The sequence below is a fragment of the Artibeus jamaicensis genome, unplaced genomic scaffold (genome assembly GCF_021234435.1).
Source record: "Artibeus jamaicensis isolate MK-2021 breed Jamaican fruit bat unplaced genomic scaffold, CSHL_Jam_final contig_793, whole genome shotgun sequence".
NCBI classification, from domain to species: Eukaryota; Metazoa; Chordata; class Mammalia; order Chiroptera; family Phyllostomidae; genus Artibeus; species Artibeus jamaicensis.
In genome coordinates this window covers 5,816,807-5,831,317 of record NW_026521975.1, presented here as the reverse complement: position 1 = coordinate 5,831,317, position 14,511 = coordinate 5,816,807, and the positions used below count along the sequence as shown (strand labels likewise).

Below are 14,511 nucleotides of genomic sequence, written 5' to 3'. Positions count from 1 at the left end.
TTCTCTGTATAAGGGGTTTTCTGCAAAATATTAGAGAATATTTGGACCTTAATTGAGCCCTCGTCTCAAGTTTGAATCTTGGTGTCAATTTATTTCTGTCAACAGTAAGAATAATGATTCAGTTCTGCTGGTAGTTCTTTGGGTGGGAGGAGCACTTAAACTTGACAGCTCCCAGGATGTCGATTCGCTCTTTGGTTTTTTGAGCTAATTTAGTTGTATTGTTTACTCATGCAGAACATATACTTTATTTTATAATACTTCATATGTATTCTTTTAGTTCAATAGGTACAGATGGAAAATGATTTTTTAATCCCTCAGTCGAATGGTTGATTCATATTCCAACATCTGACATAACTGCCCCATGCTGGGTATCAAATTGGTGCGCACTCAGATGCTTTAGCATTTTGCCTTTGTATCTGTTTTTTTTTTAGATATACCTTCACTTATTTTTCCAAAAATCAAATGGAGTTACCAGTTTTGTTTCTTTAGAATTTGCTTTTGTCTCATACTGTTTTTCATGGCCTCTCATGAAATACGTGTACTAGATAAATAGATTATAATTAATCATTGTACTTGGATCACATCCTGTAAATTAATTTGGAAACTTTTTATTTTACTAAAGTATATCACTCTTTCTTATTATAAAGTAAAATACATTTTTATATTTGTAAATCACAGAAAACAAACTATTATCCAAAACCCTATTATCCAGAGAAACCTCCACTCGCACGTTAGTGTGTGCTTTCCCCTCGGTCTTTTTCCCATACAGGTGTGTGTGTTTCCTTTACAAAATTGAGATCATGTCCTGTATTTTTAATCTTTTCCCTTCTTTATTTTTTATATTTATATTTTGAATGTTATTTGGAGCCATGGTTTTTCATGGCTATATTAGGATAACTGGGAGAAGTTTGAATATTGAGTTTCATGGCATACATATAATAAAGCTGCTCATGTAAGTAATATACTCTAACCCAGTTCACATAAACTAACAATAAATTTCTGCATTTTTGCTCTCTGTACTGATCAGGAAAGATGGGATTCTAAGTATAAATTTAGGATAGGAGTTGATCGAATGCCCACTGCCCCCTGTCATCACTCTTCGGGGGCTGTGCGGCCTGCCTCGCCAGCTGGCCTTGTGCTTTTCTCATCCCGTTCTGGACCCTGTGTTGCACCTCTGACTGCCCACCCGTCTGCCCACCAACACCTGGGGGAGTCATTGGACTCTCCCACTGAGCCCCTCTCCTTGTGTTCTCCCTGTTTCCAAATCACCTCGTTCTCACCAGTGCTCTGCCCTGTAACAGAGAGTTACAGGGCCCCCCGCTCACGGCCACATTGGCGTAGTGTCTCTGTGGCTGATTTGTGCCTTCCTCGTGGGGGTCTTTGTCTCCTAGAGTCACTGCACTCCTCGCCTGTCCTCCAGCCTGCTGGGCCCCCGTAGGTAAGCTGCACTTCACCCAGTCAGTTCCCTGTCCTGCGCACCTTTCCTCCAAGTCCTGCCGTCCACCGCTCCCCTGCTGGAGTTCTCCAATTCAGGCATTCCCTGCCCGTTCCTTACTCACTCATCCATCTGGGTATCCCCCTCTTTACTGGCCTCTTTCAACTCAAGTCGCAAAGCTACTTTATAAGGATAATGCTAAATTATTCAGAATAATTACAATTCTTGGCTCCTCATCTCATGAGAAGAACTCCGTATTTTTCTAGATGACTTTGCTTCCTTTACAGAGTCATATGCATGGCCTGTAACACAGCCACACACACAGAGTCAAGCACATGTCACCAGTGCCTCCAGAGTTTTAGGTGTTTATTTACACTCTAAAAATAGGTTAAATCTAAATATAGCTGAGGTTCTTCCCCCATTAAGCATATTTTAAACTTACTTGCCAGTAGTTCACGTAGTTCAAAAGATATAAGTGTATCATAATATAGAATTTATACTGCAACTAGGGCAGAACAAAATGTGTTATTAGTTATTATGATTACTGCAATTAGGGAAGAAAGGAAGCAGTCTTTTGTAGAGAGCCTTCCTGTGCCCTGCAGTGCTCCAGTTAAGGGAAGCCGCCGCCTGAATCCCGAGATCGAAGCTCAGCCGGTGTCTCCCCTGCCGCTCCCCCTCCCCACGTGTGTCTGCCTGTTTCCTTCAGAGAGAGAAACACAAGCTGAGTCCTGCCCGGAGCCAGCACACACACGTGAGGAAAGTCAGAACAAGAAAAGAAGAGTGGGAGAGGAGGAAAATGGGCATTGAGTTTATGAGTGACGCGAGGACCCTGGAGCAGGCAGGGAGCACGAAAGAGGACAGGACGCCCAGAGGGTTTGTCGTTTTGCTTCTTGGATTGCCGGCCTCAGGCCGCCCACCCGCTTCGGCTGTTGGGAGAGGATGTGCAGCCCCCCGTACTGACCACGTGTCCCGTAACCAGGCCAGGAGCTCGAATGTCCGTTACTAACACCACGCGCTGTGCAGCTGCGGCGCACACGGGTCCCCGGGCCTCCCGAGGGCCTGGCCGGCGTCCGTCCGAGCTGTCGGCTAACACGCAGTCTCGGTGTCTCCCAGAGTTTCCCCTGCAACTGTGCGTTCAGAGAAACAGGAAGGCCCTTCCACACTCCACCGTGTTCTTTCTCTTTTGGCTAAATAAATTTCTTCTATTTGAGAAAACTACATTTCACCATATTGCATTCTTGATTTCCTTTTTTGTTCTTGCTGTTAATATTTATCCAGTTTACCTGCCATTTTGTAATTTCTGATGAGATGCTATCGGTTTCATGGGCCCTGAAGTCCTCTGTCTTCCATACTGTCTTTAAATTAAATGGAACTTGTACCCTCTCTGACGGAAAGGTACGCTGAAATATTGTGAGATGGGGCTCTGCTGTTTCCTGCTTGCTGACCTGTCTGACTTACTCACTCCGAAGCTCTGAATCTGAATCCATGTTAACACTCAGCCTGCTACTGAAGTCGTCATAACATTGTTGCTTGGAAGCTCTCGTGGGGTTAGACCTAGTTGACAGTAAAGGAAGTAAACGTGTGCTTTCAGTGCACTGGTTACTATTCAAATATAGGCTTGTGCCTGTTTGGGGAGTCTTTTTAACTTAATCTTCTCCTTTCCTTGAACGTCAGGTCTCACGCGTCGGATGTCACAGATTACTCTTACCCGGCCACTCCCAACCATTCTCTTCACCCGCAGCCTGTCACCCCTTCCTACGCAGCGGGTGATGTGCCGCCCCATGGGCCAGCTGGCCAGGCCCCCGAGCACGAGTACCGACCTCCCTCTGCCTCGGCCAGGCACATGGCCCTGAATAGACCTCAGCAGCCGCCTCCGCCACCCCCAGCACAGGCTGCAGAGGGGCCCCAGGCCTCGGCGCCCGCGGCTCCAGCGGACTACGGGTAATTCTGTGTTCCTCGTACTCGAATCGCTGCTCATCACTGCAGTGAAATCTCCCTGTGTGCAGTATGAGGATTTTAATTGAATAATCATATTTTAGAGGCCAGAATGTAGCCCGAATGACTGACTATAGATACTATTGCTTATGACAAATTACGTCTAAAAATGCAGTGTCACGTCACTTTTTTTAAATTTCAGATAATTCTCGGGTGTGTGTCCGTATTCATGTACGCTCCCTTAATACACACGCTCATGCATGTTTGAGTGGGTTGTTAAGCCAAGGCATCAATGAAAGGTGGAGCTGTGGTTTTGTGCACCTGTCCCTGTCCCCAGAACTGTGCACGTGTCCCGGGTGAACCACAGAGAGTTCGTACCACAGGCGGGAGCACCACACAAAGCAGCAGCATCCCTGTGTGCTTCTCACACTCGGCTGCATGGTGCTCCCCAGTCATCATGCTGCCACCTCTTTCTCTGTCATATGGGGGCAGTTCGAACACCCCTAGAGAGATCCTCGTGTTCACACATTTAGTAATTCAAGCCCCCACCTGTGTTTTGATGGGCTATCCTTGCCCTCCGTGTTTTGGTTTAACCCTAATCTGAGAGAGTCACCCCTCAGAGTCACTGCCCCGGAAAGCCGGGTATGTGTTTCGTTGGCCGTGTGTTCTGCAGTGCAGAGCAGCGGCGTCACCTCCTCGACGCACGTCCCTCCGCTTTCAGAGGTCTTCTCCCTCACTGACCTCGCAGCAGGCTCTTTCCCATCGCCGGTTCTTTCTAAGTCAGGACTCCCACCCAGAGTTCGTTCTGAGGCTCTAAGTGTCAGGCAGAAAGAGCGTCTGGAGTCCAGTTGTGTAGCAAAACCATTGACTAAACAGAATTCAGCAGATTTCTTGGCTGTAGGACTTTTTAAAGCTTTTGACATTCTGATGTGCACTGTGGGCTTGGAGAATTTCCATGGAGATGAGGTATAAAATACAGAATTTTCCAAATCTAATTGGCCACAGAACCCTTATAAGACAAGTTTGTGAGCCCCCTGCTTTCGAGATGGCCAGTTTAAAGGAAGCATTTGTGTATTTTGTTCTAGCATTTCACAGAAAGTTACTTTCTGAGTGGTTATCCTTTGAATGGATCTTAGTGGATGGTTGTGAATTCCACCACAGTGAATAATGTAGACCTGTGAAGCCAAAGAGCAGATATTTGCCCCTGCAGTGTTTTAAATCCAAATGACAATACGTATTGTGTTTGGGGGAGGTCTTTCTATTAGGGATGTCAGAACCTCACATGTGGCCCTTGGTTGCTGCTTTAATGATTCCGTGTTTGCTCTCTCATTAGGATGCTCCCAGCCCAGATCATCGAATATTACAGCCCCTCAGGACCTCCTCCTCCCCCACCGCCCCCCATGATCCCTTCAGCACAAACCGCCTTTGTCAGTCCACTCCAGATTCCCGTGCAGCCCTCCTTCCCAGCATCAGCTGGGTCCTCCTACCCAGCACCTCCTCATCCACCCTCCACAGGGCTGGTGGCCACGGCCCCACCTCCCCCGGGACCCCCACCTCCCCCGCCAGGCCCTCCTGGCCCAGGCTCTTCTCTCTCATCTTCCCCCATGCACGGCCCTCCAGTAGCTGAGGCAAAGAGACAAGAAACTGCACAGCCACCCGTAAGCGATGCTCGCAGTGATCTTCTTGCTGCTATTCGAATGGGTGAGTGGGTCCCCAAAGGTGCCGTCTCCCGTTCAGAAAGAGATTTATGTCTCCAACCAGCTGTATCCTAATCTTCAAACGGCTACTCCCTACAGTAGATTGGTTTTTAGAATATGGTTAAAGGAGCTTTATTTGATATTTTAAAAAATAATAGATGTGTTTTTGCCAGCAAAGTAAACACATAATGATAAAGAACTGAGAATTCAGGAAAGCTTTACTTGACTAGAAATAAATAATATAAATGATTATTAATTAATCAACTCTTTTCTCTGTGTTCTACTCTTAGGGTAAAAGTATAAATGAAAGAAAATGAGATCATATTAATGATTTTGTTTTTTTAATACCTAAGATATAGCTTAGACTTTTCATGTTTTTAGCTGGATATGCTTAAGCCAGTAGTTTCCAACATTTATGTAGCTGCAGAACTCCTGTGTCCGATGCAAGTCCGACCCTGGACCTGCAGGCTGTGAAACAGAAGTAGCGCATCTCTGGGCAGATCAGAGCCGGGGAGCTGGCCCATCACCCACATGCCTTCCTTCAGGACCCTAGTTGCACATCGGCTTCCCACCTCTTATTCTTTCCCCCAGGCCACAGCCCTGGCTGGTCCAGGGTCACCAACAGGATGCAGAATAATTCCGAAAGCTTCTCGAGCATCGAGGAGCTGCCCGGTCTGTTGGCCACAGTTCGGTTGTTTCAGTCGGGCAGGGCCTGAGGGAGCCTGGCTGCGGCATCAGTGGCGCCCTCCACCGGACCGCTGGGACACGGCCGCCTCTGCTCTGTGCCAGAGCGCCCGCGAGCCAGGCCTGAGCGCGGCCCACACACCCGCCTCCAGACCCGAGCGTTCTCGTCTGTCTGGAATGTCATTGACACGTTTTGATTTTGTCAAGAAAAAAGTCCCAGAGTTTTTTAATACCTTATTGAGAACAAACTTGGAGTCATAATAGGACAGCATTTTGATTTTCGACAGCTGTGAGCCCTGCCGGGTAACAATGATACACGTGCAGCTAGCTGTCCACCCATGAGGGTCCGCTCATGAGAAAGCCTCTGACGAGCCCCGATTAAGGACTTTCTGCAAAACGTGAAGGTCATAAAACACCAAGAGCTGCCCAGATAGAGAAACATTAATGAAACTTGACACCGGACGTGATAGGTGATCTGGAATGGATCCCAACTCTGGTGGAAACCAGTTTTCATTTGCTGTATTAGCTCTGTTGTCAAAACTTAAGTAAAATTTGTAGACTGGATGGTGGTATTATGTCTTTGCTAATAGTCTGAATTTGATCATCGTTGTTTTGAGAATTACACATGAAATATTTTAGGGGCAAAGTACCCAATTACATGCTACTTATTCTCAAATTGTCCAGAAAAAAAGTGTCCATGTGTATATTAGTAACAGCGATAGAGATTGTAAAACAAATGTGATCAGGTTATCACTTGGGGAATCTGGACGTGTAGGTCATATGGGAACATTTTAATACTAGTCTTACAGCTACTGGATAAATCAGAAATGGTTTCAGAAAGAAAATAGCCCACTTTGTTACTTACTAGGTAAGAGAGTAGATGTTTGGATTTCATACCCATTCCGACAATAAATTGTTGAAACAGATGTTTGTCAGTCACCTCTGTAGGTTAGCCAAGAGCCATCCAGCCTGTGCCGGAAACTGTTCTGTGATGAGAGAGGTGTTCTGAGTCCACACGGTTCAGCGTGGTAGCCACTCGCCACTGCCGGTCACCTGCACAGCCACCTGCGGCTAGTGGCTGCCATGTTGGATGGTGCAGCTCTCCGATTTTCTTAAATGTTGTTCATGTGCCCTGAAATTATAGTAGTTTTATATTTCAACACCTTACTTCACTACCAAAAATATTATGACCTTGTGTGCTCCTTACTTTCTTTGGTCGTGAAACGTGTCATTTTCCCAGCTTTTCTCATTTCAGATTTTCAAAACTGTTTTTATTCTTAGTGTCAGCAGGGAGAAAAGACAGTGAAGTAGACTTACTAGTTTGTTTTCTTTTAATTTGGAGCAAGTAAAAGGATTTAAATCTAAACTGTGTATTGTGTCTTTAGGAATTCAGCTGAAAAAGGTGCAGGAGCAGCGTGAACAAGAGGCCAAGCGCGAGCCCGTGGGGAACGACGTGGCCACGATCCTGTCCAGGCGCATTGCCGTGGAGTACAGCGACTCTGACGATGACTCCGAGTTCGACGAGAACGACTGGTCTGACTGAGGCGGGTCGCCGGGCGGCACGGGGCCGTGTGGGGAGGTGTATTGGAAATGTTAAGTGTTCTCAACACCCAAATAGTGGTATTATAATCCTGTAGCTTAGCGACTTTTGTATTAATAACGTGATACTGCTTTTGCACATCCAAAAATTCTGGGTTCCTTAAGCATTTACTGTGTAATACTTAAGTGCCACTAAATATAGCAAATCGTGCTGCACATGAGGAACACGCTGTAACTATTGCATTGTCCTGAAAACAGCAGTTGGCTTCCTTTTCCTTGGTTATGCAAGTGTTTAGTGCAGTTTGGGTTTACTCGTACCTTGTAATCCTGCAGACTTGCTGTGTGTTCGTGGCGCTGCTTGGCCTTGGGCCCTGGCAAGGCCAATGACTGTGCATCACAGTGACGTCTTCCAATCAGTACGTGATACTGTTTCAGCTTTGTGTGTGTGTGTCTCCGAAACTGGTTCTAGAGAGAAAGATTTAATAAGTAAGGAGAATCCAATGCTTCTGCTTTCGTTTTCTTGGCGTGGTAGACTCCGTGAATTTGAATGTTCTGTTGAATAATGTCACTGCCTTTGCACGCTCTTATAAAATGTGAAATTGGAAGGGCCCTTTCCAGGCAGGATTCCCAGTGGGCATTCACTTCGTCAATGCTTGTTGATGATTTCTGTACGAGGTAAACAGCTCAGTAGTGATAAAAGTGAGGAACAGGGTCCTTTTCCCTTCAGCTTGGGCACCAGCCCTGCAGAGCAGGGCGAACGGTCTGGAAACTGCGGGCAGAGTCGGGCAGAGCTGCCGAGTGTGGGCTCTGCTCGCAAAGGAGACCTCCCTTCCCGGAGCCCTGTCCTGAGTGAGGCCGGGTGGAGTTCTTAGCTCCCTACGCTCCAGACAGCACCTGGCTCCACACGGTCTGAACTTGGAGCCTAGGTGCAGGTGACTAGAGGTGTTGCCAGCTCTTAGATCGGGGCTCCATCCCAGGGACGGGGCCTTCGCTCTGTCTTAGAAGCACACAGTTCTCTTTTCTCAGACTGTCATCAGCACATTACATTTGAACAAGTACCTCAGATTAGATTAGACCTGTAGCTGTAGCAGATTGCCTTCCTTTCCCCTTCACCCTTCCTTCTCCTCTTCCCACACGGTAATGCGGAGACCCACAGGGTTCATGTTCCTGGTGAAGGCAGACGTGGGGAAGCTCGTGGATGAGAGCTTATATTTTATAATTTTGAGTGAAGGATAACGGCTTGTCTGGAATAAATAGCACCCTAGGTTTTGATTATAAATAGGACTGCACAAATACACTAAGACACTTTACTTACCAAGGAGTTCTTAAGTAGGCCCAGCATTTCAAACAGATGGCAGGTACCAGTGATACTCCATCATGATGGAGGAATCTTGAGCTAAAGACAGAGCTGTCTGGGTCGATGGTAGGAATGTACAGTAAACAGGACTGTGACAGAGCTGTGTGAATGAGTTCGGAAATGAACCCCCACCCCGTCCCCCCAGCATGTCTGTGTGTCCCTGAGTGGACACTGGCTTGGCTTGTATGTGGTCATCAATGCAGCCCGTACGTTGGGTTTAGTCACATAGATTTTGAAACTCTGAGAAGCCTCACATCTGCATCTTTTTTCCAAGGCCGTGATTACACAGGCCGTCGAGCCCCTTCGGCCACCCCGGCGGTTTGCGCGCCTGCTGCTGGGGTCCCTGCCTCTCGGAGCCGGTCACCACTTGGCCGTCACTGTAGTTTTGTGCAATATAATAAGCAGTAGTTATTAATGAGCCTTTAAATTTCTCTCCTTTTTTTTTTAACGTAGAGGCCTACTCTGTTGGCATTATTCTTGGGGTTTTATCATTTTTAGTCTTATTTTGTCTTTGTAACAATATTTTGCCTTGACTAGTAACAGTGCTTTGTGTTTTTGTTACTTTTGGATTAGGAGTGACCTGCAGTTCTGGAGTCCGTGTTTGGTGACGCTCCTTTGTGTGTCGTGTCCCTCTGTTCTCAGGATGGGGAGGGCACATGAAGCTGCTACCGGTGTCAGCTTTCTTCTATTTCTATCTTACTGCCGTAAAATCAGCGGCACTTTATCATGAATATTCATAAGCCTATTAGTTATTAGTTTTCTTCCTGTAATTTCATCAACAAGTTATTTTTCAGCTTCATTTTCAGACTAGTGAAACACCTTGTGCCCTGAGCTGTTTCCTGTAGCATCTAAAAGAATGGAAAAAGACGAAAATTCGATTCCGATCATTTTTGGCAGTATTTTTCTCAGCAAATTTGATTGATTCTAAAATTTAAGTTCATACTTTTTCTAATATGGTATTATATGAAAAAAGTGATTATGTTGAATTTTCAGCTTTCATTTTCAAAAAGGATTTACCAAAACAAATAGAGAAAAGCATTTAAAAGCATATTTCATATCTATGACTTTCACATTTTAAAGTAGTTCTGTATTATCGTGAGGTTACTTTAAATCGTCCCCAGTCTCTTCTTCCCACGTGCATTTCACGTTGATACCTTACCAGCTCTTTCACAGCACAGAGCAGGCTGCGGGCCCTGACTGCGCACTGTCACACGGCAGCAGCACAAACATGGTGTAGCCGATTTCCTTCTGTTCGCCTAAACCAAACCCTAAGATTCCGTTCCCTTACATGTTTCTTTAGTGAAACGTATACTGTTAGAGAATTAACATGTTTATTTCCGTGAATTTGTAGACTCTCAAAGTCTTTTCTGAGTACCAAATGGCCAGGTTGTGAAAGTTTTGTGATAATTTGCGACTGAAATACGTGATACATTCTAACCCATTAAGGACGTAGGGACGCGTCAGCCAGAGCACAGGTGCTTTTCGTTTCTGAACCCGAGTGTCTGCCATCCTGCAGTAACACCGGTACTGATGTGAACTGGATTTAAAGCGGTATTCAAAAACCTCCTGTCAAACAATTTTTATCTGTTTGTATATCTTACTATATAGATTATGTACAAGTAACATCGAAATAAAATGACACTTTTAACCCTAAAAGGTTTGGCTTATTTCTGACAGTGTTGTGAATGCCGGCCATCACTGTCATCTGAAGTCCCTGCTGCAGGGAATGAGCCCGGTTCTGCCCTCCTCTGCCCTCCGATTGAGGTGACCTGACAAGTGCTTCAGTCGGGGGCAGGGGACAGGCCCAGGGTAGCCTGTGGGCCAAGGGCAGCTGAGATCTAAGAATGAACAGAAGTTAACGAAGGGCCAAGGGCAGGAAAAGGAGTTTCTTGATGGCAGGGACAGCATTTACTTTCCCTGATGTGAAAAGGACAATGTGGGTGATAATGGAACCAGAGGATCGGTGACATGGAAGGTGTGAGGAGGAGGAAGTGTCGTGAGACGGGAGACCGAGGCGGTGGAAGTCTTCAGTCCCCAGCGCATGGGAGGGAGGGACCTTTTTGACCCAGCAGCTGTCACCGCAGCTGCAGCTGCAGATGTACGGAGAGTCTCCGTATCTGCACCCTTTGGATCATCTGATGGTGTGGACAGCCTGGTGCCTTAGGCAGCCACTGGGGTTATGTTTGGAAAGGATCTCAGTGCTCAGCCCTTGCTTCCTGGTGTTAAGGCCGGGAAACTGGCCCCTGCTTGCATTGCGTGGGTCTCAAGGCTTGGCTCTTAATTCTTCACTTTTCAACTGTGACCCCTTGTTTCACAGTAGACCTTCAAGTGTTAGGTAAATGTGCCTCTTCTCCAGCATTTTATTATGGAAAAATTTAAACCTACAAGAAAATTGTTCAGTAAATGCCCATATATCTGCGTCTGTCCATCTAGCCACCTAGCATTTACCGTATTTTCTGCATTTCAGAGTAAACTCCAGCCTCTTCACCCCTGAACCCTTCAGTATTCATATCACGGACTAGAATTTACTATTTGTACTTAATATTTTTTAAGGTAAAAGATACTTAGAGTGAAATACACACATCTTAAGTATACCATTAAGCGGAGTTTTAACAAGGCAACATTCGTAACACAGATGCCATTAAGGAAGAGCATTTCCACAGCCTCAGGACGTTCCCTCCGCCCTGCCCAAGTCCGTTCTCCCCTGTACTGGTCCCTGGAACAACTACTGTTGGGATTTTTTTCCCTAGAGATTAGTTTAGCCTGTTCTTCAGCTTGATGTATATGCAGTAAAACAGTATGTATCCTTTTGCATCTGGCTTTTTTTGACATAGTTCTTAAAATTCATTCATATATCATTGCATGTATTGTTTACTCCTTGTTATCACTGACTAGTGTTCCACTGTAGTATATACCACAGTGAGTTCATCTGTTCTCTTAGATTAAACCTATACAGGTAATTTTTGGACATTTGTGTTCATCCTATCTTGGATATATATAGGAATGAAACCGCTGTGTCGTGGGTAGATATATTTTTAGTTAGGTGGTTTTTTAAAACATTTTATTTATTTATTTTTAGAAAAAGGGGGAGGGAAGGAGAAAGAGGAGAGAAACATCAACCAGTTGCCTCTCACACACCCCCAACTGGGGACCGGGCCTGCAACCCAGGTATGTGCCCTGACTGGGGATCGAACCAGCAACATTTCCGTTTGCAGGCCGGCACTCAATCCACTGAGACCCACAAGCCAGGGCTATTTTTTTTAGGTTCATAAGAACCTAAAAGAGAACCTGCCAGAGATTTTGCAAAGTGACTGCAATATTTCACGCGTACCAGCAATGTCGCTTCACATTCTTAGATGTACTTTCTTTGTATTTATCCTGCTTGGGGTTCACTGAGCTTGACTGTGTAAATTTATGCCTTTCACGATATGGGGAAATACTTGGGCATTATTTTTTCAAACGTATTTTTTGTCCCTTTCTGTCCTCTCCTTCTTAATATTCTTATGACACATATATTTGACCTTCTGAAGTTGACCCACCATTCTTTGAAGGTCTTTCAACTTAAAATTGCTTTTTCTCTCCGTTCTGCAGGCTGGGTGATTTTTATTGATCTACCTTCGAGCTCAATGACTCTTTATTCTGTCACCTACAATTTGCTCCTAAGCCCATTTAGTAAATCTTTTATTCAGACATTGTCTTTTCCACTTTGGAATTTTCTATTGGTTCTTGTATAGTTTTGTTTCTCTGCTTAGATTTCCTACTTGTTCATTTATTACAAGCCTATTTTCCTTTATTCTTGGAACATAATTACATTCACTCTTTAAAAACCCTTGCCTGCTGATTCAGACATCTGGATCTTTTCAGGATTAATCTCTTGATTGCCTTTGCTCTTGAGCACATTCCTAGTACTTTTGGATTATATCATAAACTTTATGCATCATATATTTTAGAGATTCTGAATTCTGTTATATTCCTTGGAAAAATACTGATTTTTTTTTTAAAGGGAGGCAGCCAACATGGCTGGACTTGACCTAGTTCTGCCCTCCCATCCTCCCCTCCCTCATCCTGCACAATGAACAGGTACAGAAATCTCTTGAGTTATTAACCAGGCCACTTTGAGTTGTCCTTGTTCATGTCTGGTTATAGGATCAACCAGAGGTTGGAGCAGTTTTACACAGAATTTTTGGATCCCCCTCTCTGGCTCTTGCTTCTGGGATTCTCCCCTCACTTGCTACCCAAGTCACTCTACACTTGGTCCTGTCAGTTCTTCAGCCAGTAAGGCTGTGGGTGGGGTACGCCAGCAAGGTGATGGGTTTTCTGTTTAAGTTCAGCTGCCCTGCATGGCAGGACAGAGCCTGGCTTCTGGCAAAAAAGCCATTAAAAAACAAGAAATGCACCCAAAGGCTTTTCCTTCCAAGCATCATTCTCCTTTAATATCTTTCTGATTTTTCTTTCTCTCCGATGCCTTCAGTAGTTGTGCAGTGTATTTTACTCAGTTTATAGTTATCTATAAAGAGTTGGTCTGGACTGGGCTAGTCTTCCATTCCCAAGAGTCTCATTCTATAAATATTTGATGCAGTGTTTATTTTTAAAAAATACTATTACATGTAATTTGCAGAAATGCAGATTGCTGCTGAATACCAAATTGTAATAGGTGACCGACATTGCAGTGTTTCTGCCAGGCAGACTGGTTTTGCTGGGGTCCTACAACGGAACTGGTGGCATCTCATGTAACAGAGTGGTACCCAAGGGTTGCATGGTGCGCTTTGAACCGCACGCCCCTCATGTATCCCTCTCTCTGTGACTCGGAGTATCCTCAAAACTGTGTGAGCAGAGCATAGAGCATCAATAATGTGGGGATTAAGACTACTTTTACCAGCCTTAATTATAGTCTCAAAATTTGTATGTCCACCAAATAATAGTGTTTTCAATTGAGGGATAAGTCTACACAAATACAAATAATATTTATATTTTATTATGGGGTTTCTTTCCAAGAAAGAGTTTCACTGCTTAAAAGTGTGATAACCACTGCCTCACGTCATCACTGCCTGATTTCTGATCTTTAGACCAAGAAGTCTTCACACCATGACAGCGTGTTGTACCGCAGTCTAATTCGCATTCTTGGGAGGGAGCCCTAATGCAGAGGTGTGCCAGAGGCTTGAGGAGACTCACGTACTTCCTTTGGACGTGTGAGTGACTTGTAGAGGTATCTCCACAGGGACTTAGACGATAAAGAGATTTGCTTTTAAAGTGTACATCCTTCACAGAGCTGACACTCGGGCATCTATTTGCCAAAACACAATAGCTCTCCACTGTGTGTATTTGCATATGTCATCTTCCCAAACCCTCCTGCCTTCATCCTTGCGCTTGCCATCTGAGTAATTAACTTCAAAAATGGCACCACAATTAGAAGTGGTGAATTGAGAGATGGTTCACCGTGAGGACAAATACAGAAAATATGCCCTTTGAGAGTCATTTAGAACCTACCAAGTGGTACTTGCCATAAAGTGACATTTGAAAGCATTTAATATTCTAAGATGTGATTCAGCTGTTCAGAAGTCAGAGGATGTGAGAGCTCGTGGCCTGCAGGTCCTGGGAATGGGAGCATAGCTTAGCATTTACGTGGTAAGGCGTTGCCTTTCCTGTGTGTACTTGGTGGCGGCTTGAAATGCACCTCTGCCCTTTTGAAATCAAAACTGCGATCTTGATAATTAAGTTAGGGTGTCAACTTTCGGCTCCTTTGAAATGTCTTTTAATATTTCAAGGACCACATACTCATTTGATTAGCAAGATAGAGGGCTCCGAGGACCTGTGCCTCCTCGAGGTCGGGGGCCAAGAACCGCGCAGTGAGTGACCCCAGCGGA

The 14,511-nt window shown here is 45.1% G+C and overlaps 1 protein-coding gene across 3 annotated transcripts in view; it reads left to right on the top strand.

Moving 5' to 3' along the window:
* Positions 1 to 10,290, top strand: part of WASF3 (WASP family member 3) — a 151,394-nt gene extending 141,104 nt beyond the window's left edge. For 2 of the 3 annotated variants that reach the window (XM_037137144.2, XM_037137143.2), the window contains 3 exons: positions 3,110 to 3,376; positions 4,704 to 5,071; positions 7,137 to 10,290. In XM_037137144.2, coding sequence (XP_036993039.2) covers positions 3,110 to 3,376; positions 4,704 to 5,071; positions 7,137 to 7,294 — 793 coding nt within the window. In that variant the 3' untranslated portion in view covers positions 7,295 to 10,290. Of the gene's footprint in view, positions 1 to 2,141; positions 2,309 to 3,109; positions 3,377 to 4,703; positions 5,072 to 7,136 lie in introns of all 3 variants that reach the window. The other variant, XM_037137146.2, reaches the window with a different exon arrangement.
* The last annotated feature ends 4,221 nt before the right edge of the window (positions 10,291 to 14,511 follow it).